We start from the raw sequence: 26,612 nt of genomic DNA, 5'->3' as shown, positions 1-26,612 counted from the left end.
TTTTTAGACACTAGATGGTGAAGAATTTTCAAAAAATTTCAATTCTAATAAATATTATAAACAATAATTTCTGAATAATAAAATTAAAAAAAAAATCATTTATTAAAGGTAAAATACAAAATCAAAATCATTTTTCCAACACACTAATATCGAGTGTCAAGACATTTTACATCTCTTATAATTCAAGTGTTTAACTTAGTGTAAAAAATGATTAGCAGATGGCGCTGATATATAAATATGAAAGTTGTCACCAAATTACATGTTTTCATATAGAACGTCGACCATTTTTAAATTATGAATGGCATAATTTCATACACACGCTTTTGCAAATAGACATTCGTGAATACAGAAACACGGCGACGACATTTTTTTTTAGTTGTTGTATGCGGGTCGATTGTTATCTTCACGTGAATGTTGGCGGGGACGATCCATTTTTTTGAATTACGGAATGATTTTCGCGGCCAGCCAGGCAGACAAACGGACGAACGGTTAATGTTTCGGATTGGAAATTCGCCGTAAAAAGTGTAACATATGCCGGATTTATTAATGCCTCCGTTCTTTCGAGTAGAACGTTATCGTCCGGAAACGACGCTGTTCCGTCACCAGGGATGAACGATAAACGTCCCTCGGGGGTCAGAAATCGATCCCAAATGCGCGATGCGCAGTTTCTTCAAAGAGGGGAAGACAAATTGCAATTTCCTGGTGCGTGAATCTCCCGGATTCCGACCGCGGCAGCTGCACTTTACGCCATAATTACTGCGCGCCTAGGGATAACTAAATGAAAATTATGTCACGCGGCATCGCGTTTCCCTTTCCTACACTTTCCACACAGTATTTTCCACACCATTCAAAAATTATTACTCTGATAATGGACACTTTACCGAAGATATCGCATCCTTACGATTTTCATTTTACAAATTATAATTAATATAATTATGTAACGCGTAAAGTAGTAGGTACAATTGACTTTTAATTACGTTGAAATTTTTTTAAAACGGAAGGGAAAAATACAGTTTAATAAAATAATTAGCCTAGTTAAATGGATATCGTTTGTAAATTTATTCAGTAACGTAGCTCGGGTGACTGTAAATTTAAAGAAAGGCAGAGTCTTATCAGAAGAAGGAAATGAAAATCGGGAAACTCTTCCCCCTTCCTCCATTTTACGATTCAATTTCTGTGAAAGTTTAATTGCGTAATTACTTGGCAAAGTATGGAATGTGGCCGTCTTAGTTTTTGGCAGCCATCAGTCAGGTTATTGAGTTCGAGAGAAAAACATTTATTTTTAACTTTAGTCCAGACAACAAATCCTATTTTTTTGTTCTTTTTTTTTGTGTGTTTCTTCTCTTTCAAATTAGCATCTCTGTCTTGATATTCGCTCCGCCGAAACCGCTTTTATCTTTTATTAATGTGGAGAAGTAAACAGAATTTATGGAGGCAACACTTTTACACTGTTTTTTGAATATATTTTATTTCAAACAGAAATCTACGAACAGATGAATTATTGTTAATTTTGGATAATAATTCGAATGAACATTTTAGTTATTAACAATAAAAGAAATTGCACTGAATAACTAAATTAATGATAAACGAAAGGCGTTTTACCTTTTCCGAAAATTTATAAAATCGAGTGATTTTCTTTATAAATTATACGTATGATTTTTTCTTAATAATCATTCGATAATTTTATAGTATACATGTAATTAGAATTCGCATGCCATCGATGTTTTACACTTAATATAATTTATATGTATTATAAAAGTGTTTTTGTACAATTATGAATTCCCACTGTAAACATTCACAGAAGAATTTAATAATATTGTTTCTCTTAAACAATCTATGAATTTCGTACTGTGTTGTACAGTACACGAGCTTCGTATTGTGTACAAATTTGTGAATGGTCGAATGTTTGAATGGCTTTATGTAACTTATATGGATAACTCGGGTGAGATTAATATTGAAAATGAAATGTCTTTCCACGATAATTTCCGTAATTATGCTTTACATCTACTTAATATTTACACAATTTTTCTTGCATCCTCCGATTTTATGTGATTCTACATCCGCATTCGGATGCTAGAAAATTGTCTACTGTGGAATTTTTCGCTTCTCCTTTGGAATTTATTACAGTTACAGCGAAAGGCTCGTAAGTGACTGGTACGCAGCGATTCTGTCAAAAAAAGGTAATTTATTATTTTAAACAAATATTTTACAACTTATTTTTAATTTTTTGTAAGTCTTAAAATGTATTCTTTGAACGTTTAACAATATTCTTATAAACGCGTGCTTTAATAACTTGTTCGTGTGTTTGTTTTTAGCAGTGTGTGCTTTAAAAAGCACACGTCAAGCTATTATTTACTTAATTATTAGAAATATTGGTAGCAAACACAATTTCTGTACTTCTGTACTGTACTAAGCGTGAATAATAAAATAATTTATTATAATTAAACAGTTTAAATTTCAAAGCAAATAACACGTAAAATAAAAGTGCAATTATTCTTGCGATGATACCGAATTTAAGATTTTAAATGTATTTTTACGGTGCGACATTTTAAAATTTTGAAAAGTTTTGCATTCTTTGCATTAATATTTATCTTTAGTTAACACGATAATAAAATATTTACTATAAACGGATATTTTGAATTACCTTTGGAAGATAATAACTGTTGTAAGTTTCTTGGTGTTTCGATATACAATTTCCCAAACAGTAAGAAAAATTAAAACCTTCGGGATTTATTATAATTTCATTAAGTCCTAAATCTAATTAGAAAAATATTCGAGAGTTGAAAATAATAATAAAAATTTCAAAAACTTTTTAAAAAATATTCGGAGATTTGTTACCTTGAAAGGATACGTAACGCGTCACTCGACGACACCCCAATGTACGATGATTAACGCTTCTCTTCTTTAATATTCTATCGTTGTTTTCTACGGTTTGAGGTTCGGGTTCTTCTCTGGTCAGTTCTGCTGTTTGCAGGTCTAAAGTGGGATAAGTTTCGTTATCGAACAAAGAGGAATCGTTTTCGGCCATTTCCGGATGAATATCCATGATATTGGGAAAGGGAGGGTCGCGAATCACTAAAAAATAAAACGAGTAAATGTAGATCCTCATGTTATACACAGGAATTGTTATAGAGAAGTTGATATATTTACCATAGTCATCGGAGCAATTAACGTTTCTGAAGTAATGACTTGGAATTAATCTGTTACCGAAGGCATCTTCTACCTCGACGTCGAAACCGTAATTTCTTTGTGGATTATCTAACCATTGACTGAGCGACGTTATCACGTTAAACTCTACCCAACCTCGATAATCAGCTGGAACGGTGTGAGAGTCGATGAAGCGCTTCTTTGCTGAAATTTTTAAAAGTATTATTCTGGTTTCTACCATTGCCTTCCACTAAATGAACGAATTAATTCTGATTGCGTGTTAATTTACCTCTTCTGTTAGCCCTGACCGGTTTGGTGTACTGGTAAATGGATACGCTCAAACCGCACGTTGTACTGCTGTGCATCAGCACGTCCAGCATATTGTATCGAGGTAAAGCGGAAACGTTTTGTTCCCAGTTGGCGCATTCCGGATTTACTTCTAAATTATTAATTTTATAAAGTCGCAATTTTGCCAACATTATGTTGACTTCGTTGTTAATGAGAGCTCGAGGAACGGACACGTCGTAGAAAATGCGAAAGGAGTTCTGATTGTCCCACGTGTTTCGATCGGTATTGTTTGGCAAAGTACCTGCAAAATCGAAAAGTTAAGAAAGAAATTCGAAGGATTTTTGAATTTAAAATGGAAGAAAGGATTTTTATACTCACAAGAAGGATAAAAACTTTGCATCCTTTCTGCATACAGACGAAAAGGTCGATCGATGTCGTTGATGTGGGATCTTATCTGATGCATTTTTTCGAATAATTGTGTCATTCTGCTCCTTTCGTCATCCGAGATGTATGGAGATGTTATGTTTGGTTGCCTGGAAATTCCCAGTCTCTGAAGAATCTGTGCTTGAATAAGAAAAAGTCTTTCTTGTTTTTTCCTATCAAGAGATTTACAAAATACAAATTTAATCGAATAAACTACAAAGTCTATTTTAAAGAAAAGTATGAGAAATTATCAATTAGGTGATGAAAATGCCACATTGAAGAAAACTGTTTTAAAATTTATTTTTAAAAGTAGAATTCTGTTGAATAAATTTACTATTTAAATAATTAGAAACACAAAGAAGTTACAGACAGTCATAAATAAGGATAAAATAACTTTATTTTAATACTTATAACAGGAATAAAACTTAAAAAATAAATAAATAAAATAAAATAAACTGAAATTCAAAGATGGCGACACGAATAAAGAAGCTGTAAGTTATGTTTAAGAAATGACATTCTTAAATTTTGTATAATTGCCAACTGGATTTTAATATAAATTTTTTCGAAATTTTATGCTAATCTTGTTTAATTAGAAAGTCATTTACTAAAAGAAAAGGAATTTTTTAGTAAATATTAGTAAGATTGATGTATTAATATAGCCTATTGATTTGTCTTTGATGCACATTGATTCACAACACACGTCAAGGGATAACGTAGACAGGAAGTAAAACGAATAAAAAAAATAGCATCGGCTGGCAGGGAGGGCTGTCTATATTTATCTTGTCTGCAGGTCCAGACACCTGTTTATTCATTCTTCATAGAGTCACCCTATTCACAAAGTCTTTATGCGACTTTAACAAAGAGTCAAACCAGAATTCGTAAACAACGAAGCGCTGTAAATAATTTTTTTCATCCACGTTTGCTTAATTGAATATAGTTCTAGAATAAAATGATATTAACTAAATGCACAATTATAAAGTTACTTATAAAATCTTGAAAACTTAAAAAAGCTTTCTGTTTACTTTATAGTCTTCAGCAATCTAACTCTGTACAGTACTTATACGTTTTCTCATTTTTTTTTAAACTTAAATTGAGAAATTGTAAAGGTAAAGATAGAGTTAGATTGATGATGACTATAAGTAAACAGAAAGAATGGAAGATCAAATGAAGCGATAAGACAGGAATAGCATTCGAAACAATGAGGAAGTAGACATAAAGCGTCGAACATCGAATAAAATACAACAGCAGAAGTAAAACAATAGACAAATTTTGCGATTTGATTTTATCGATTGTCACGCCTCGTTTACTTAATTTGCAATATCGTTACAAAAGTAATTGTTTAATAATTTTAAAAAAGAGAAAAACTAACAATTTCGCATTATAGTTAAGCTATAATTGGTTAGTTATTATATAGAGAAAATATTAATTCATTTAATATAAATCATTTAATAAAAATGTCATCTGATTATAGAGAATTTGTCAATAATTACCATTTTAGAAAATATTTTCCTGATATAACGAAATGCAATGCAAATATCTTTTAAAAATAAAAGATTATCCACTTTATAAACTCAAATGTTTTCAATTCTTCATTATTTTATGGGCTGAAATCATATAAAATGGAATTCTAGCATACGAGATGATCTACGAGGTATAGACGCCATTTTTCCGACTTCGGTTGCGACTTATTGCATTCGAAGTAAAGATAATATTAACTTCTTCATCTTTTCTGAATTATTCTTTAATATGGCATATTTTATGCAAATATATATGTATATTATTATTTAAATTTTCAATTGGTTATTAATATGTCTCAAAACCAAAATTATTATAACGACCACAAATGACTTTAAGGTGACTGACTCCAATATGCATTGATTGTTGTAGGGGTTAAGATGATGCTTGTTCTTATGTTAATATGTTTATGTAGATAGAATATTGTATACGTCCGAAATGCATATTGGAGTCAATAAAATTGAAATGATAAAACAGTCATTTGTGGTCGGTATAAGTTTGGTTTTGAGGCATATTAACAGCCAATTGAATATTTAACATAAGTTATCCTATCAAGAAGCGTTTCATACTGTATATTATTTATTTAGCAGTAGATATTTATGATAAGTTATATTATATCTTTATACTAACAATAATTAGTTATTTCATTCAGTTAAATAACGAAGAAGCGGAAGATGAGGAGTATCCAGTATTATGTAGATTCTCTATTAAAAAGAAATTTTAAGAGAACCTTCAATTTATTCATATAAAATAATAGAGAAGAGTAAGAAACTTATTAAAAAATGAAAGAAAATTCTCAAATTACAGATATATTTACGACTTAATAAAATCTCATAGTTTACATAAAACGGATATTTAGATACAGGAATTCAATCAACTCTTTTCGAACGGATTTTTCGGGCATATTAGTTACAACTAAAGGAAAATAAATAAATGTAATAATAGAATAGAACACAATACATTAACTGTTTTACATGTACGATAGAAATTCAATTTATTTCTTTGTCAAAGAACTTATCCGAAAAAGAAAATTTTTTGAACGACAACATACAATTTTTATAAAGAATGGAATTACACCACGACTTTCGACGACGTATTTAGTTTTAGGTTTAAATCTAAAAAAAAAAAAAAAAATATGTAAAATATTTTAATTCGAAAACACATTTTCTAATTAATCTAAAACATTTAACTTCAAATTCTCGTAATAGAAATTTATTAAATTAGTTAAAATGTCAATCATTTTAAACTTAGTCGTAAAGCCAAGCTGTGTTCGGTTGATTTGAACATGAACAGAAAAAACACAATCTAATTATTTAGAATAATTTGTGAGAGAATTACGAATTTATGATATAGGCTTATAGGTCTATATATATTTTGTTTAAGTGGATAAACAAATATATTGAATTTAAATTTACCAATATGTTGACAGAATATCAATTTACTTCTGGGAAGTGCGAATCTGAAAGTGATGCTAATTTTTTTTTTTTTTTTTTAGGTTCTTGTTTTTATTTTTAATGTTCATTTCTAGTCTATTAAATATAAGAAATTAAAACAAATTTTATTACCGTTCCTTCTAATTTTAGGAATTAAAAGAGAAAGAAAATTCAAATTTATTAAAGACCAATTTAGAAATGCTTTTCGAAGTAGGTACGTTTTTCAAGACATTCTCTTGAACATTTATCAAAGACAGGCAGACAGATGGCAGTACTTTGCATTTCAGCAAAAATCTGTGAATTTCCGTTAATTAAGGAGTTACGTATGGAAGAGAAATGCTCGTTCTTTGATTGACTTCTAATCAAAGACCGAGCCATTCTTCTTCCATCCGTAACTGTAGACCTCAAACTTCGTAATAACTAAAGCTCGAGAGATCTTAACTTTAAGGTGATTTTTTAAAAAACTATTTTATTAATTAATTAAAAGAAAGCATTCGTGGAAATTATTCTCGAGGAATTCTAAGCGACGAGCGATATTTGGAAAAGAAATTCCTCTCACTCGTCATTTACGTTTCTTTCGTTACTTTTCGGAATAATTGATCGAAAGTGGGAGAGGAGTTCTAGGTAAGCTGAGGAGAAACCGAGTATCGTATGACACCATGTTAAAGCCTGTCGACTTTTGTTTATACTTCCGAGGGACTACTCTATTGACAGTGTATTATAGTATATGCTTTTTAGAAGCTGGGTAAATAACTTTAATAAAGTTCGTCAACGAAAGCAATTTGAATTACTTTGAACTAACGAACGGGAATCTTAATTAAAGGCAAAACGTAGTCTTTGTAACTGACTGGTCGGCCTACTAACGGAAGATTATAGTATTAAATTTAACACCTTTATTACATAAAAATAAATTTTAAAAAGGCAGACACACTGATTAGTTCAGATTAGACCTGTGGTGCTCGAATGGTGCTCGACGTGGAAATAAAATTCAGTTTCAGTTTCACAGGTTGATAAATAACTTAGAAAGTAAAACTAATTTTATAAGCATTGATTTTTCTTATTATAAACCAAATAAAAATTAATATGATCTACAAAGAAAATTATTACTTATAATTGAATATGGGATGAGGAAAAATTTAAATAAAAATGCATTTTCTATAAAGAGCTTTCGAATTAAATAATTATTTACTAATAAGTTATAATTAATAGAACTTCTTTGATACGTTCGCGCACTCTTTCCAACCCTATTAATTCTCACTATTGCATCATTTTATGAAATACACATTGCAATCGCAAATATTCCTATCCAAACTACCAAAAATATCCTAACCGAATTCAATTTCTTTCCTTGAAAATAAACTGTGCTAAAAATTGTTCTCTTTTTATTGTAGCCTGATTATGATATTTACACAGTTTAAGGGACAGTTTTAATCTCAACATACTCCAGGTTTCCAATATTTAAATTCTGTATAAATCTTTCTGTATTAGTTCAAGTGGATGCTTCTTAACTTTCTTTCCGTCGTTTCGGTACATAAAAGACTGAGATATCGCGATTATATCCAAAAATGAAGAGTCGAGACTTATGCTGAAGGAATGCTTGTTTGGTTCTGTATTTTTAATTCGATTTTTTGTGTGGTTTTTAACTTGATTTTTACACTTTGAACTTTGTTAGGATGAATTGATTCTCGCATAGTTCGTAAGGCGAGAAGCGAACAATTGAAGATAAATAAAACATAAAAAACTCACTATCATTGTATACTAAATTGAAGTTTGATGAGATAAATTAAACACGAAATTTTTAGAAAAATTACAAAAATATTTAGAATACCTGCCAAAGAATTTCGTTTTTTTTTACTGTAACGTTAGAAGAGCTAAAATTAAAATAAAATAAAAAATAAATAAATTATAATTAATGTTTTACCGATACATTATTTCCAAGATCTCGTTGTGTAGTATCGAGAAAAATAAAATACGATACGTAATAAAAGTTATGTTGACGGTTTAATTACAATGTAGGCCAATCATTTATATATTAAGTCGTTGGGTGATTAATCGGAATATATTAAATTTTATGAAAAATTCTGCAAAAATTTATAAACCAACATAAAAAATAATTATTTTAGATTCCTATCCGCTGGTTTTCTTCAATTTTGTATACGTATTCGTAAACATTTTAATGTTCTATTTACAAGAAGAATATTCATCTATCGAATCCTAACATTTCTAAAGATAATTGGCGCTGTACAAATGGTTGGATACCTAAGAAAATATTTTAAGGTAGAATTATATATCAATGGATAATTGATAAGTCAATTATTTGACTAGCTTCCGGCCAAACCCAACGCTGTTTCGTTTTAACAGCTAGGATATCCCTCGATAATAGGTGAGTAATAGAGCTGTTGCCTGTAGACACGTTTCTATTTTGATATCATCTCCTCGGAAAAAACATTCAAGCTGTAGAAACTGCTATAATTTCACCACCGGTGATTATTTATAACGTTGAATTTTTATAAGAATAGCTTAGAACTGGCTTTGAATAATCCCGATATTAAGTTGAAATATAAAGAGGCGTAGGCTACTACAATAACAAAAATGATAGAAAAAAGTGATAAAATCTAAAAAATAAATGATCACGGAGAATATTTTAAATCGATTTTTAAAAGATTTTTAATTTTATATATTATAAAAGCTACATTTTTATTTAAAAAAATAATAACGAAAATCATGCATGCACAATTTAATTCGAAGAAAAATAATTAACACGAAATAGGATAAGCCGCATTTTCTTTTATTGCGATTCCATAATTATTTTTTTTTATTTTTTTTTAAAGACAAATAAAAATATATATATTAGAAAAAGAAGAGAGAACAGGAGGCCTAAATTTAGCACGGCGACCTTCAACATAATTCAAGGACAGCAGTATATAGTGCCTATAATTGGATAGACCCAAAGAAGCGTTAAGCAACAGTCGGGATGTAGCTGGCTCAGAAAAAAATAAGCTAAAGACTATCGGCGAAGAGTTCATAAAACGCCAAAATACAACTGCAAGAAATAAAATAGAAATTATGCAAGAAATATTTCATTCGGTAAACAATCCTGACGTTTTGAAATAGAAAAAAGTCTAACAAATTCGAAGCACAAAAAAAAACAAAGAAAAAAAGCTAAAGCTCCTTTCGCAGAAAGCTTCATTCTGCGACGTAATAATTTCGTCATGTAACATAATGAAAAGCGTAAAATGTTCTAACGTCAGACTAATTTTCTTTAACAATTTTCCTTTATCTAGAAATATCGACAACGAGAATGTAATCTTTTTAATATAGAAAAAAATAATCTGTAAACTTACTTCTCTTTGACTCGTCTCTATTAATTTTACAAACTTAATCTGTTAAATATATTTAATATAGGCCTATATACATGTAGAATTTAAATAAAATAAGAAAATTTGTACACCAATGTAAATTTCCATAAAAATACAAGAAAACGTTAACATTTAGATATAAAATATAATAAAAACTATAAAACTTAATTGGAAAATACCAGCACAGTAATACAAAATAACTTCAACAGGTGATCGGTTAAGTTACGTTTAATTGGTGTTCGGTAAAATTATCATCATTAATTGGCATGATATAATGCGAGAAAGTGAAAATGAGCTTAAAAATCTAAGATGGAGGCAAATTCAAGATTTCATTTAAATGTCAGATATTCTTTCTTCGTGATAAACTAATGAATAGGGAATTAAATTTAAAATAGTTTTTACAGATTTGAATTAATGATAGGACATTTAACACTTCTGAAATAATGGATCCACCTTTATTTGAATAATAATCAATGGTTAATTTATAAGATTTAAAAATACATCAGTAAAAAATATATTTTAAATTTACTAAATTAAATAGCATTAAATAATCAAGAAAAATAAAAGTTATAAAATAAAACGATATCGTAAATGAAATATAATTTAAAAATGTTTTGTATTTTAGAACAGATTTGGAGAAGAGAATTTTTTCTGTAAATGAAATCAAATTGCATATTATTATTATTAATTTGTTTCGTTACCTTTCTCGATACCTGAGTTGAAGCCGTTGCGTAACGTTATCGGTTTGCAAATCTGCCAAACTCGTATTGGAAAGAGATGTAGACGCGTTGGCCGTCGTCTCTTCCTCCAAAGTAGCCGCTGCCGAAGGATCGATTATCGTCAGCAGAGGTGTGGGTGATATCTGAAGAGTTCTGCCGTCGGCACCCAACCACGCCACGATAGCCAGGTATACGAACATGAACTGCATGGTGAAAACCCGGTAATCGCGACAGCCACCCCTTTATATATGGCAGTCAGTTGCCCCACCCACTGGTGTGCATGGTGTCGCCCAACCGACAGACAGGACCTCAGGTTGGTGTGTCTGGCGAATGCGACAAGGTCAGGGAATGGCCCTCCCCTCGTGCCACCCACGTTGCCTTTAGGGTTAAGGAAGATGGATCGACTGGGAGTGCCACCTGCGACCTTCTTTGGTCTGGTTCGACCATGTCTCGCTAACGGTGGTTCCAACTTAACAAATGTCGCGAAACGAAGGAGGTAGGATGTAGAAACTTTTTAATCCCAATTCTCATTTCTTAACGGCCATTACACAAGTTCCTCTGAAAGATTTTTAAAAAGTTTGCTATTTTATTCAATAGTCTCACGTCCAATAACCAATGTTTAAACAAATGTAAAGGTTAATATCCTGGATTGCCCAATAGGAAAAAAGTTTCCTTATTCCTAAAGTTTTATACAAAATTTAATGTATGGTATATACATGTATTTGTAGGTTATATATTTGCTACTCCCCTTAATATTAAGTTGGAAATGAATGTAATTTAATGAAAAACATTTAAAATTTCAAACTCGGGTCTTGTATTGAGGTCTTAATTATAATATTTAATTTGCTTAAATAAGATGTGTAACTTTAATAATTGAGCCTTGAGCCTCGAAATGTCTTAAATAAATTGCACGGTTTTATGGAATAAATAAATATTCGAACATAAACTTTTGTAAATTATCAAAAGATAAATATAAAATGCGGATTTTTTTCCCCTGTGTGCTTTATTTAGAAAATATTTACTCTTGCCAATGTTAATACATAGCGCAAAATATAAAATTTATATTTTTCGCAAATATTTGTCAAAAGTTTTGCCCTCGACTCGACTTATGTTTCAAGTAAGCGGCGCACGTGTTAAAGCTATTTTCTTGGCAATGTTAGACAGGGAGTGGCTACGAGAGGGGAAAATGTAGCGGCGGGAAGAAACACTTCAGACGGCCAGACAGAAGAAGCCGAAACTTTCCACGTGCAGCCTAAGCAGACGGGATCAGAGGTCAGGCGAACATCCATTCCTACGCGACTGGTTCTCCCGAAGTGTGGAAAGAGAAACTTGGCTCCCATCCCATGTCACTCACTTAGCAGACTTGGATTTATTCCAGTCTTCGGTCTTCCCCGAAAGACTGCTTGGCGACTTAATTCAGGTTCTTCCAGTGCGGAAGTGACGAACTTTATAAATTCCCGAAGAAATGACTCAAAAAGTGCCAGAATTATTTATCCGGTCGACCAAAAACACGGTTTCTTGCGCTGTTACAACTTATAATTTTGTTATATCCCCGAAATTTTAATTCGTTGCAACTACTGCAAGTTTAAAGTAGACATTTTTTAGGCTAACCGCCGTAAAAGACCCGGCTGAGGAACACGAAAAAATGAAATTTAATTCGAGAATTGCAGATAAATCTATCCGGGTTTGGCTGGAACTCTTGGTTTTCCAGACATTTTCTTACCGTACATTAAACTAAATTTGGGTAACCTTGTGTCTACATTGTCTGACCTTCTTGTAATGAGTTCCGAGAAATGTTTTTAGAGCACCTGACTGCAAGCATTCTCTTATAAAGATAGAATATCTATGTCTGAAGGTTAGTACGATAGAAATTGCACTAAGCCGCAGACAAGTATTTTTAGATACTGTTTACTGGGGTTGTTTTGAACCAAAAGAAACTGTCTGGTTGTTCATTTAACAGGTACCAGTTGAAAGATTGTAGCAAAATCTTTAAAAAAACTCCACCGTAGAGTAAGAGAACACCAAAATCTAAAATAGACCAGTCGATAAGATGAACTTCTTTAAACTTTATTCTAGTTTAGAAGATATTTTGATTTATAAAAATAAAAGCAGGAAGAGTCGAGCACCACTTCTTGCAGCTTAAATTTATTTAATAATAAGCAGCAAATATAAACTTATTTATTAAATTCTATTGTGGACGTGAGAAAGAATAACCTCACCTATTTTATAATAATAATGCTATAAGTTTAAATAAGCTTATATACTTAACGCATCATCCCTACGTTAGACTAAAGTATAGATTCAATTGTATGCAGCAAACAGAAAATATTAGCATGAGTTATCAATGCATGGATTGATTTTAGTATAATTATTCAAAAAAATAATATTGTTTATTAAATTTTTCCTATTATTTAGGGGGAATTTATTTGCTTTAATAGTCTATCCTCGGTAGATTGTGTATCAAACCATACGAATGAATAACTTCAATAGGCCTATAACTATAATTAAATTCAAGATTTTTGACCGTACAATGAATAAAATTCTCATGTAAAGTAGTGGTTTTATAATATAAAGTATAAATATATAATTTAATTTTTATATTCTATCGAATGATAATGTAGTTGAAACGACTTTATTTCAACACCGCACTGTCAATAAACTTCTTTTAAATATTAAATGAATTGATGAATTGTCTGTTAATCACAGACAATTCGCAATTCGAAAGACAATTGCTAAGGTTCTGTTTTATCATTTTTCTCATCAATAGCGTTAACGAGTCTTTATTATAATAAAAACTTTCGCTTTGTTTTATAAGTTCTTTTCAAGTTTGATTGAAACGAAATATAAAAGCTGTTTACGCCATTATCCAGCAAATTATTCATTTTAAAAGCTATTATTTATGTGAATAATCAGATATTCAAATATTAAATAAATAAATATATATTTTTTGCAAATATATTCTTATTTGTGACGTTTATAATAGAGTAGACAGGTAGAAAACATGATTGGACATTTTAACAGTCGTTGTTATTAGAATTTTCGAGTGTCTCACAGATATTGAGTGAGGTCATCGAGAGTAACACATATTACAAGCATTGTATGACGTTATAAGTACAGTAGATCAGGACTTTTTAGGAATAGGAGCAGTAGGAGAGGAATATACAATATCTTTTGTAGAAAGTTATATTTTCGATATTTTGTAATGTGTGTAAGTTTAACAGGCGATATATAAACTTTTTTCTTTAAATAAAACCACTGTTTATCTAGTGGCGTGTTATCCTATGGAGAAAATGGGCAATTGCCTGTGTCCCCTATTAACAGAGGGCCCAAACTAATCTTTTTAAGAAAATATTCTCTCGAAGAAAAATGTCTGAAATCAACACTGTAAGTTTACAAGGGCCCTTAATTCAAATTCGCCTGGCCCCACGAAGCTATTACGAGCCACTGGGTTTATGTTTTATTAATGTGAAAGGTTTTAAAATTATATAAAAGAAGAAAAGGAAAATGTAAACGATATTTTTTATTTTTATTTTCTTTCACTTAGATTAGCTTTGTTCTATTTTAAAGATTTTATTTCTTTTAAATTGGAAATTATTAGCGGAATTAAAATGCTGTGTTTTAATGAAATACTATAAATGACTACTTCATATTTTATATTAATTTGTTTATATAAAAAGAATATATTTTAAACAAATTTATGGAGAAAACAAACCTATGTTAAACCTAAATATCGAAGTAAATTATATAATAATGTCCATAAAACCAATATTATCATCATTTATTATTATTTCACCGACTTACTTTAGGTAGAGTACATAATTTTACTCTTTAAAATTAAAAAATAATTACGATTGAATAATTTTAACAGGTTAATCATAATAATAAGTGACATTAAAGAATGGATGATGTAAATAAATAGAAAGAAACAATCTTTTCTCATTTGTTTCTATGTTGAAATAGCTTGGTTTGTTTCAAAAATCAGATAAATGCGTTACTTATTTTAAATTTTAAACATTTTATCAATTTAATTTGTGCTTAAATTCCATTTATAAAAATAGAAGATTGTCGTAACGTTTTAAAGTAGACTTAATGTCCAAATATCTGTCGTCTTAATTAGTCTAAAGGATCGACTCGATTATCTGTATACGGATTGGCAATCTGACGAGAGGATTTTCTACAGGAAACTGGCACCTATTTAGGTGTTACAAATGTGAAAAAACTCTGAAACTTCACGCGGCTAGTCCGTTGGCCAGGCGCTAACTAGCAGTGTTCGGTGGTTTTTCGGTGGGCAAACCTAAAGAATCGATCGGTGTAATTTCGGATGCAGAGTTAAAATACACATAAAACATTTAAGCAGTTAAAAATCGTTACGATATTATTAAATTTTAGCTTATACTTATTTAAAACGACGATCATAAATTTTACAATAAATAATTCGTTCAGGTTATAGACATATAAGTGTAGCCTAAATAATATATTTATTAGTAGGCCCTATGTCAGTCTGTATATCAAGCAGTCGACTTTATATTTGGGGCATAAATTTCTAGTTCTAGAATAAAATAACCGCGAACTACTCACGTCAAAAGAGGATGCAGACTGTCTCGTCACTCTAGTAAAGTAAGTTATTTGCCTTGGAGCATAAATCTTCCAGATTAAGATACGAAGTACGAATTCCATTCCATTAATATTTCTTAATTGAAATTTTGAAATTCTTTCTTTCGACTTTAAAGATTCGTTTGTTAGTCAATAAAGAGTTATAATAATTTTCATTCGAATGGAGAAAATAACTGTTAATTGCCTGGTCTTTATCCATTCGCTTTTAGGCTATTTGAGACTGAGATATTTTGAGCATCTTCTCCGAAGTATTTGCCTGAAATATCTTGCCGAGTGTTCAAACACATCTTTTTGATCTATTTTTGATTGAAATGAGTCATCGTCTTCCACTTTTTGCGAGACGTCGAGAGGATTTCCCGAAACAACACAATTAATCTTATATTATTCTTATCATTTAACGAGTGTCTTAAAGTCGGTATTTGCTGGAAAGTTTGTCTCGTTTGTTGTCATTAATATATCATCAGGGATTCCCAACGGGGTCGATATAGACCCTCGGGGGGTCAATGGAATTTTGAAAGGGATCGATTCAACTCCAGAGGTTAATTGAGAGTCGATGGAAAAACTAGATATTTATTGTACTTTTCGAGAATTTCAGATAATTTTCAAAGAAGAATAATAACAATTATGTGGAAAAATTATTAACTGATTTAATAATTTACTTGATATATTACGCAAATTCTTGGGAAGTAACAAAAAATTTTAACAGGGGTCGATTAAAAAGAATGTTTTCTATATGGGGTCAATGCAAGAACAAGACTGGCAATCCTGATATAGACTGAAGTTATATTAGTATGAAAGCTATGTAAATGAATAAAGAATAACGCGTATGTTATTGTTATATGCCTAAACAGAACTAAAATTATGCTTTAATTTCGAAATTATTTTGATATTATGTTAATAAAATAGTTAAATTAAATATTTATATGTCAGTAGCTTATTAATACTGGAATTTTACCAGATAAAATTATGTTTAACATATGATATAAAGCTATTTTTTAAATTAAAATCTAATAGGACTGTAGGCTAGATTCGAGCGTAAATTATATAAATTGCATTAAATCTTAATAAAGGAATGTCTAAGTATGATTTCAATTCGAATAAATAAAGACAATGCTATAGAAGATTAACACCGCAAGATACATCGCGGAAGTCTTTACTTTTAAGTGTATTTATTATTACTATTATTATTTTCAAAGACGGTCTTTGACTAGCAATAAAAATATTATTTACTCTACTAAAATGATGTCACAGTACATTTATTTAAAAAACAAACAGTCGACTATTTGTTTTTAATCGATGTAAGTCATTACGCGAAAAGAGAAAAATATTTAGTCTACACTAAACTTTTCTTTTATCTGTATGGAATGTTTAGAAAGTAAATTTAAATATACGTATTTTTAGCCCTATAAGATGCACTTTTGTATTGACATTTCACGTCAAATAATTGGAGGAAGAATATTCTTCAATGTATAAGATTCAATCCTAATTTAAAGATCAAGTTTAGCGCATCTTATAACGGAAAAATGCTGTATATTTTATAGAAATAAAAATGAGAATTAGTCAGTGACAAAAAAGCAAGTTTTATATAAAGCATATAGTTTTATTTTCGCTGTAAATTATGGCCATTATTTAGTCTGTAAAGTGGTTAGTGACGTCAACGCTCAACGATGCCCGTTAATCGGGGAACGTAAAGGCTTTTAACTGGATCCGCTATCTGTTGACGTCATTTTCCACGGCTCTTACTTTTACTTCTTTCAATCCCTCCGAACTGAATTTCATCCAATAGCGGGAACGTTTACTTTTTTCTTAAGAAAGAAACTAAACTTTAACGTTATTGGTTGAAAATTCGATAAAGAAAACACCGAAATCATTTCGTATTTTATCTATAATAATATTTATTATATTCCCCTTAATTAAATATTATTTTATAAAAAATTAACCTATTCGGTGAGTAGTTTTTTTCATATAAATTACGATAAAGTATTTTATTACAGTTATTGTTTTTCTATAGATACGTTCGCATGCTTCCAATTCTTTCATTTAATATTAGTAGTTTCTATTTAGAATTATTGCTTTAAAGTGGTATATACAAATTATTAGTATTATTTTTAACAAAATGTATAAATTAATCGTTGAAAATAATAAGAAAACAGCAATTTTAGGCCGGATCTTGTGGTTCTTTCTTATAAAGAAAAAGATTTCCTCTATATTTTCTATATATTGTTCAAAGTTCAGTAATTGCCACACTGGCAATTAACATTTAATTAATAATAATTTTTTTATTTTTTCGTAAAAAAAGCTTAGTTTAATTGCAGTTCGAATACATTGAGATTAAATATAACGTATAATAAACGTATAACGATTTAAATAACCTAAATTTCTATATGTTTTCCTTAAACATAGGCCTATAAATTCCCTGTAATAAGACGGTAAGCGCATACGGCGAGGATAAATTTGCGGTTGTAAATCGCTAACGGAATGACGAGATCCGTTAAAAGGGTTGTTTTTTACGTACCGACGAGAGCAGACAACTTGACGGAAACGATAAATTAACTCCCGAAAAAAAATATTTTTTCACCTTTATTTCAACGTTTTTGTAATTTTGTAAGGAAAAAGATAAATAAAACTCGTATATTACTTTATTAAAAATTAAAATCCCAAGTTCCTGTAGACGAAGAATGATTAGATTTGAATAATAATAATAATAATAAGCAATAAATATTTAAAAAATATATCGAAGAGATTCAAGTAATTACGGTAATAAAATAACAAACAAGGATATCGCTTGCACACGACAAAATATTTGTGAAATATTTTACTTTTTTGCAACTAAACGGGAAAATAAAAGAAATAAATAATTAACAATTTCTAAATAAATATTTAAGTTACTTTATTATTTTATTTGCATCAATTTTCTTAGAGAAAAAAGTCGATATTTTCGACTCCAAGACACACGTTGATAACCTCAAATTATATAATTTATAATATATAATTTCTTCTAGAATATTTTCGGAAGATAATTCAGGAGTTTAATTAAGGTTTTTAATGTAAACCTATAATTTTTGGTCTACTGGACGAAACTAAGTTGCGGAATTAGTCGAAAATTTATAGGACGTATATTAATGTGAAGTTTTATTACTTCGAAGTTTAATATATTCTAATTATGATTTTCTCCTTAATTATTATTATTATTTGTCTAAATAGCATATAAATTTTCGTCACAGTGACGAAAGTTATTAGGGTCTAAAATAAGAGTTTTAAATGTTATTTATCACGTTTTCCCCATTAGCTTGGTTAATTATATAAGTAATTAAAAATTCATCGTGACACTTTATAGGCTGTACTCGTCTCTGGATAGCTTCGGGATTCCCTTAAATCTTATTAAACTCGTTACTTATATGGATGAGAGAGATGTTCGAATGAGAGTTTTCTAGAAATCGTCCGAGGGCCGATGCTAGAACAGACGAAACCTTGACATCAGACGTTTTCACCTTGAACTGTCGCCCGAGTTTTGTCTGCAGACGACAGTGTTCTATTACTCTAATCATTATTCTTTCCTATTGATTCCTATTACAATCGTTATCGTACAAGTCTCGCCTTGCACTCTTTGTCTTTTTCTTCTGCAAATTACGTGTCCACACCACTTCGATCCGAAAATTGATAAATTTCTAAAGCAATTATATATATATAGGCCTATATATAAACTTATATAGGCCTTATACGTATTTATTTTAAATTAATTTATCTCGTTTGTAACCCATATGCAAATGACAAGAATGAATTCGAATGTAATTTTTGCTGTTATGTTTAAATACTCATATGGGTAATTGGCGCTTCACTTTAAAAATTTTTACTTTATTTCGTTGGAAATTATGAATTTCCAACAAACTTCCATTACTTCAAGAAATAATTTGTCATCGGATAAGGACAAATGTTATCAATCTTCGGTATATACGTAGTGATATTAAAATCTATTTCGTTAATATTCACAGTTTATTCCAATACAATATTCAAGTCTACTTTTAAGATACTTTTTCGAATTTATTAAAACAAGAAAAATTCGTTCTTAATAATATTTTCTCTTCCTATAAAGTCTTATAACTTATGCTTTGCTTCCATATTTTTAATTTCTCGTATACAGTTCTACACGTTGGCGAGCTTTTAAATCGCGAATATTCTTTATTATTATCATTATTTTTAATTGAAAGACTTCAAATTTCTTAAAAATAATTATAAAAGTGTCCATATTGTTTTAAATTGCTGCATTTTCTTCTTTTTTTCAAATTTTTAACGTATTTTTAATACCATTTTAATGTAAGTTATATTGCCTTTTTAATCAGTGCTATATAGAGATTTACATAATTTTCGAGTTCAATTTATAAAGTATGTAAATTTGGTCTTTCTTGAGTTTAAAATAAATATCACACTGTAATTATTTAACAAATTAAATCAATCACTAATTAAGACTTTGACGTCATGTCGCCTTACTGAATATTAGTCTATTGTCTGTCTTTTGGATAAATCTAAATTAAAAAAAACATGTCTCCGACATTATTAATGAGAACAATCTCATTAATAATACAGATTAAACCTCTTTAATCCGGCATTCTATGCTCTGGTAAGCCAGATCGCAAAGGTTGCCGATTTAAGAAGGTTCAACCTGTATTAGATAAATATGCATCTTTATAATATATTTATAAAGTTTAATTACAGGAAAGCCTTAAATAGGTTACATTTTTATTGTTAGAGCTTACGATAAAAAGAAAAATCATTGTCCGGTTTTACGGTTTTAAGAATACGATTATTCAATATAATCTTAAATTAAGTGCATTATTGACAAAAAAGGATGTATATAGGCCTATATATACCTGTAGCAGCTTCAGGAAATAGCCCTATTTTCATACAGATTCTTATTAACTTTTGAACTCCTTACATTTAAAATATTAACTTAAGTTATAAGAAAAAATATTGGAAAATCAGAAATCTGTACTTTTTTTTCCAGACCATAGCTTTTAAAATATTGCAATTTAATTTTAAAAAATGCTGGTAAATTATATTACTATTGTTTAATACTTCATCAATTTAAAATGTAAAACTTCGAGTAATCTTATTTATGACATTTTTTTCTCTTAAGATATTTAAATAATGCTCAAAAGGTTTATGGCCTTGCAAACTTACGTTTGCTTATTACTTTAAAATTTTGCTGTCTTGCATTAATTATTCTACCGAATAATAATAATAATTATTATTATTATCGTGTTATAATAGTAATGTGTCGTAATAGATTCGTTTAATTAAGTTCTCCGAGCAGTATATTTAGAAAAAAAAAGTTAAATATTTTAAACCTCGAAGAGAAGTAACTTTATCTTTATTATCGGGTTCAAATTTCATAAGTTTTCCACTTGAATCTCATCTATATACTAAGACACGTGGAAAAAAAATATCAAAATTGTATTTACATTGCTAACTTTCTTAGATTTATTACTCAAAATAAACAGGATAAAAACGATTAAAGATGCCGGCAGTTTATTTAAAAATTGCCAGTATAGGCCCTAAAAAGCCATCTTAAAAGCGACAACTCCGAAGAGATTCCGTTTAAAACGATAAAAAGAAAGCTCGACTATAAAAATTACGATTTTTAGAGTCAAATACGTTTCGAATACTTATCTTAGTTATGTATTCTAGGCATTAAAAGTAAGGATCGTCGACCTCTTTGGAACGAAGAACGACAATTCTTAGAAATTATTTGATAATCCCCGTTAATTAAAAATTACTTAGAATCGATTTAAATCTCCGAACGAAGCGAATTCGATTGTAAAGTTTTTCTCCTCTGAAAAAAAAGGAAAGAAAAGAATTCATAATTTTTTTCTGGTAAGTACCGCCCGTGTTCTACGGTTTCAAACGATTCGGAAAACAATCCTGAATCATGTTTCATAACAAATGAGCGCTTCGTATTCGAAGAAGGAGGATAGGAAAATCACTAAAAAAACCGGAAAAAATATACAGAAATTTCTTATAAACACGACCGATACAAGAAAAGTGACGACGATTCGGTCGATTTTTATATAAGACGTTTCGTAATTGGACGAGATCTGCCGTAAACGAATTTCGGCACGTAAACGTACGAAATTCGTTAATCAGAAAAATTTTAATTAAAATCTTGTAAATTTTCACTCCGGATCGATCGACAGACGTTTGCCAAATTTATTTAGGCTGGAGAATGATGCACATAGTGACTTATCTCCACACATCCGCTGTAGTCGATTCGAAGTCGCATCGCCATCTAGTGGAAAAAACGGTCATTAATTTGCTGTTTATTAAAATGCTTTGAAGAGAATTCGATTAAAGTTATCCACAAGAACAATTTGATTTAAATTTATCTAAAAACTAAATAAACAATTTTAATACATCTTAAAAAAGTATCAGAAATATTAAAATTGCTACGTTATATACACGATTTCGTGATTTATTTTCGCCAATGAATTAAATATTCCAGAAATTTGTAAGAATTTAATTTGGAATTTTTTTTCATTTGTTGGTTGTAATTCAGATTTATTAATATTTTCAAAAATTATTTACTAGAGTAACGGATTTTATATCGAGTTACCAAAAAAATTTAGAAAGAAGAAAGGAATTTAAAAATTAGATTCGAATTTTCGGCACCAGATGGCGGAGTCAGACGATCGGAGATGAGTGGTAAAATAATTACTCGGCGGGATTTACGAGTTTTATTCATCCCGAACCCGGGACATAAAAGTGGATTTAGTGCGCTTTCGCTCATCAAAAATATTTTCCCTTTTAAGAACTTTAAATCCTCCGAGAAAGAAAAAAAACAACTGTTAATAATAGCCGACGGCCGAATAAAAAAATAAAATAAAATAATAATAGAAATAACTTGGCACTGGAAGGAAACGTCCTTGAAGTAATTTCGAAATCGTAATTAAAAAGTTTAGTTGGGACGAGTTTGGAAGTTTTTCTCAATTTGCGGTTTCTTCCTTCTTGGGACGAGGGGAAGGCCAAGTTAATTCGCAATTTGCAGGCGAATAGGAGGCGATAATTTTAAACAGACGGCTTTGAGAGGAAGCCAAAGGATGTTGGAGAGTAGCCACGTTCCCGCCGTTCGGCCGGGGATAGGCAATTCGGCTATAGTTATGGAACGACCGAGTCACGAAGGAAAGACGTTGATGAGAGACGTCTGTACTTTCCAAAGCTCCTCTCTAAAGAAAGTAGAGACTCGCGTCACCACCGCATCCGGACGTCAGTTGCTAGAAAGTAAGGACAATCGCGGCAACCTTAACTGTAGAATCTTGGGTAGTTGCGGTTCCTGGTTCGTCAGGGACTGCAGACCAGATTTGCATATCGGAAGAGTTCTTCAGGATCTCTACGTGGGTGAGTTCTTCTTTTATTTTATTATTATTTATATATATATATATATATATGTATGTATGACGGAAGCGGTAAAGGTATAATACCCCTCCGGCTTTCTCCCGATTTAAAATTCTTTTACGTAATCTATTTACGACGTGTCTCGAATTAATTATTTTAAGAAAGGGAGGTTTTGTTTACGCTTAACCAATTGGCAACGGAGAGAACGGGGCGTTTCCGAAATTCTGGCGGGAAAAGAGTTTATTTTCGGATATTTAAAACGAAGATTTGCAGATTAAATAATTCCAAGAATAGTAGAAAATGTATATATGAAATTTCTCAAGTGAAAAGCGAATTTTTGTTTTCTTAAACTTTTTAAAAAATTCGAACAAATCTCAGATTATTAATAACATTTTCCGCGAAAGTTCGACGATGCGAGTACAACTCGTGCTTTTTCGCGCGATGAAGCACACGCCAATGTTAAATTTCTATAATAATATTCCGCAGGTTCTCAAGACGTGGCTCAGGATTTGGGCGTTCTCAGGCAGAATCGCATCACGCACGTGTTGAACGTGGCCTCGTGGGTAGACAACCTTTACGCCGACGAAATCGTCTACAAAAAGTTGAACATTCGCGATATTCCGTCCGCCAACATCCGGCAACACTTCGAGTCCTGTTTCGACTTCATCGACGAGGGAAGGGAAAAGGGCCGAGTCTTTGTTCATTGCAATGCGGGCATCTCGCGTGCTTCCACCATCGTCATCGGATATCTAATGAGTCGCTTCGGCCTCAGATTCGACGAGGCCTTCCTCAAAGTCAAAGAGGCTCGACCCTGCATCTGCCCCAACGAAGGCTTTCGCAGGCAACTGAAGGAGTACGAAAACGAACTCTTCCGCGACTACCAGGTGAAGAGCGACAGAAGTCCACGCATCGCCTTCTCCGACAAGTAACGTTTTTATTTTACTACCACCTCCACAGTTTTAACCACGAATCCCGAAAGAGACTACGAAATCATCCCACTCGAAACTGTTTATATTCTCAGCCAACTCGCGCCTTTCGCATTTTTCGATTTAAATAAGAAATGTTTCTTACCTTTCCCAAACCGGGATATTTTATAATAAAGTTTTAATTGTCCGAAGACGACTTTTATAAGGATTTCCATGTCAAAAATTCTTTTAACCAATAAAATAGTTTCTAAGGTTGTTCGCTCGCTTTTTCTTTCTCTACGAACTCTCGAAAAGTAACGACTCTACTGTACTTCATCCCTATTCTAAACTGGTGGTCCGCGGACTCCTAAGGGTCCTCGAAACTCTGCCAGGGCCAGCGGTACACCATGCTGTGGGGGTTTTAGGGATGCGCGACACGGGAAACGTTGAGAACCACTAGCTTACGCGACATTTTTTAGAAAGTTTTTCCCTCCAAGTCAAACTCTTTTCCGACGATGGCGGGTTTTCATATTTTGTATGGATTTTTAGAAAACTTAAAAAATTGCGTTTTAAATATTGCCATAATTATCGAAAATAATTTTAATTTCTCGCCTTAGATTTCGATCGATAATCGGACGATGACAATCGACGCGTGACGTAATTGGCGGAAGTGACGCGGCAGCCGTGGGGGATAAAGAGGAGAAAGACGGACGGCCGAGAGAGTCGACTGGCGCCAGTCGAACGGGAGCATCCGGTCGTCGAGTGAATGCAACCGACCCGTCGGATATACTCGACGCTTGCTTCTCTATGACGTATAACAAATTGTGACGAGATGATGTCGTTGCGTCTTCGCGTCGTAAGGCGACGTGTATTAAATTAAATGGCGGAGCTTTTATTTATTCGGAGGAAAAGGCGAACGAGATGCGTTTGAGGGACCAAGTAAACATTTCTTCGACTCCGGAGAAATAAAAACTTTCAATTATTTCCGAAGATACATTTTCCACTTCTCCATCCCTCAAAATCGCCATTTATCGATCACCAAATTCGGAAGTTTCAACTTCACCTTCGCAAATGGCAGCCACCTTCTCTAGCGTCACTTTTCGCGGATTTTTGCCAAATATCCCGCCCAAATGACGAATCTCTCCGCGTTTGGAACGTAGTCCAAGACTAAAAAAAAATATTTTCGACTTTTTGCCGCGAGTTAAATAAATTCCTTTTCGAAACTATTCGATGAAGAAATTCGGATTAGCGAAATATTCGAAAGTACATTGATTTATCCGAATGTTTGCATCAATAATAGAGTTAGCTGCTCCGATTTTGCAAATAAATTAAATCATATTCTCAGCAGATTTTCGTAAATTTATTGAGAATCGTGATTTCGTTCGTTCGAAAATAATGTTTGGAGAGGCAATCTTCTAAATGATTTAACCGTAATTGAATTAAGATTTACAAAAAAGACGTTAACTTCCATATAGTAATTGGTAGTTTGATAGGGAAGATACATTATCTCTGTTTGACCTCCTGTGGCTTACCAAAGGATACAATGTTTACTTATGATGTACTGTTAAAGTTTATTGATCAACTGAAAAATCGGAAGCTATTTAAAAGGTTAAATTTTATTTTCATCTGACTGGTACAGTACTGTACTGTCTCATAGTCCAGAGTGTAAAGTTACGGTGGAAGTTTTTACTCGATCCCAGGGAAGTTTGTCCCCTCTGTGGATGCCCACGATCTGACTATGAAAGGTATTGATGATAATTTCGAAAAATTCTGTATAAAACGTTATTTGTTATATACTAGATAACAGTTTTTATTTGTGAAAAAAGTGAGATTCCGTTTGTTTGAGAATTCGGGATATCTGGAATGACATGAATTAATTTTTTTTTAAACTTAGTGTCATTGGATTTTGTAGTAACATTAAGAAAGAGATAAGAATGGAGGAGACATTTCTTGTTTTCTTGTCTTCGAAGTTATTAACTGGAATAAATCGGATGACAGTCGAACAAAGTTTCCGATAAAAAGATCTTGTCAATAATATACCGTCGACCGAGAAACAATAATTGCTGGCCAAAGTAATGCCGTTCTTTTTCGGACGTTCGCAAGTCGAAGAAGGATTCGGTCGACATCTTACCAAGGATTCTCGATACTTCTTTTGTAAAATATCTGATAACGTGTTGCTTGTTCTTTCCTAAACGTTTATAAAACAGGAATAGAGCTTATGAATAATAGAAATAATGAAGACATATTTCGCATTAATTAATTGTCGGTAATAATTTAAAATATATTTATTGATCAATATCGAATAAAATATTTGCTTTATACGTCTTAACTAGAACGATTCAATTTTTTTTGGGTCGTTCATTTGTCTCCACCGTAGGAAGAGACGTTAGTAAAACATTAATGTAACCTATTTCGCTTGGCTTCTTAAGTTTCTCTCTCTCTTACACTTTAATGATAAATTATAATTCCGTTTGACTTAATTTAATTTATAACAAATTAAGTTTTACCGAACTTTCTTGTTTATAATTAATTATATTTCATTTATTTAAATTCTATTCTCTTCTATTTATTTAAATTAAAAAATAATAATAATAAAAGAAATTACTTTTACTTTTATTATTTATTACTATTTTTTAAAATATCATTTTGTAAAGTGTCATTTCATTTAATAAAGTAACAATTCATTAAGTCGGTGATTGTTGTTCCTACTTCTACATGGCTGTAGAGGCAGACAGTTAAAAATATTCATTTAATTATGATCTAATCACAGTTAATCAACAACTACATAAATTCTTAATTTAAAACGTAGGCTTATTATCATGC

At 31.1% G+C, this 26,612-nt stretch overlaps 2 protein-coding genes across 2 annotated transcripts; one reads left to right on the top strand and one right to left on the bottom strand.

The window, feature by feature from the left end:
- Positions 1 to 83: 83 nt before the first annotated feature.
- On the bottom strand, positions 84 to 11,233 carry LOC136985827 (bone morphogenetic protein 2-A-like). Its single transcript, XM_067283186.1, has 7 exons — positions 10,867 to 11,233; positions 3,814 to 4,031; positions 3,437 to 3,736; positions 3,151 to 3,351; positions 2,839 to 3,075; positions 2,645 to 2,757; positions 84 to 2,167 (listed from the first exon to the last, which is right to left on the bottom strand). Exons 1-7 carry the CDS (start codon positions 11,091 to 11,093, stop codon positions 2,045 to 2,047), a joined length of 1,419 nt encoding a protein of 472 aa, XP_067139287.1. The 5' UTR covers positions 11,094 to 11,233; the 3' UTR covers positions 84 to 2,044.
- Positions 11,234 to 22,411: 11,178 nt separating this feature from the next.
- On the top strand, positions 22,412 to 24,066 carry LOC136985770 (dual specificity protein phosphatase 19-like). Its single transcript, XM_067283114.1, has 2 exons — positions 22,412 to 22,887; positions 23,371 to 24,066. The coding sequence occupies exons 1-2, from the start codon at positions 22,590 to 22,592 to the stop codon at positions 23,811 to 23,813; spliced, it is 741 nt and encodes a 246-aa protein (XP_067139215.1). The 5' UTR covers positions 22,412 to 22,589; the 3' UTR covers positions 23,814 to 24,066.
- The last annotated feature ends 2,546 nt before the right edge of the window (positions 24,067 to 26,612 follow it).

The sequence above is a fragment of the Centruroides vittatus genome, unplaced genomic scaffold (genome assembly GCF_030686945.1).
Source record: "Centruroides vittatus isolate TY-2023 unplaced genomic scaffold, ASM3068694v2 contig_979, whole genome shotgun sequence".
NCBI lineage: Eukaryota > Metazoa > Arthropoda > Arachnida > Scorpiones > Buthidae > Centruroides > Centruroides vittatus.
This window is presented reverse-complemented; position numbering and strand designations above follow the sequence as displayed.

What these genes read in the sequence shown, in the direction of transcription:
- LOC136985827 (XM_067283186.1), bottom strand. Translation starts at nt 11,093, where the DNA reads ATGCAGTTCATGTTCGTATACCTGGCTATCGTGGCGTGGTTGGGTGCC. An exon ending in GCAAAGTTTTTATCCTTCTT is followed by an intron (nt 3,737 to 3,813) that starts GTGAGTATAAAA and finishes TCGATTTTGCAG; the next exon opens with GTACTTTGCCAAACAATACC. An exon ending in GCGTTACGTATCCTTTCAAG is followed by an intron (nt 2,758 to 2,838) that starts GTAACAAATCTC and finishes TTTTCTAATTAG; the next exon opens with ATTTAGGACTTAATGAAATT.
- LOC136985770 (XM_067283114.1), top strand. Translation starts at nt 22,590, where the DNA reads ATGTTGGAGAGTAGCCACGTTCCCGCCGTTCGGCCGGGGATAGGCAAT. An exon ending in TCTTCAGGATCTCTACGTGG is followed by an intron (nt 22,888 to 23,370) that starts GTGAGTTCTTCT and finishes AATATTCCGCAG; the next exon opens with GTTCTCAAGACGTGGCTCAG.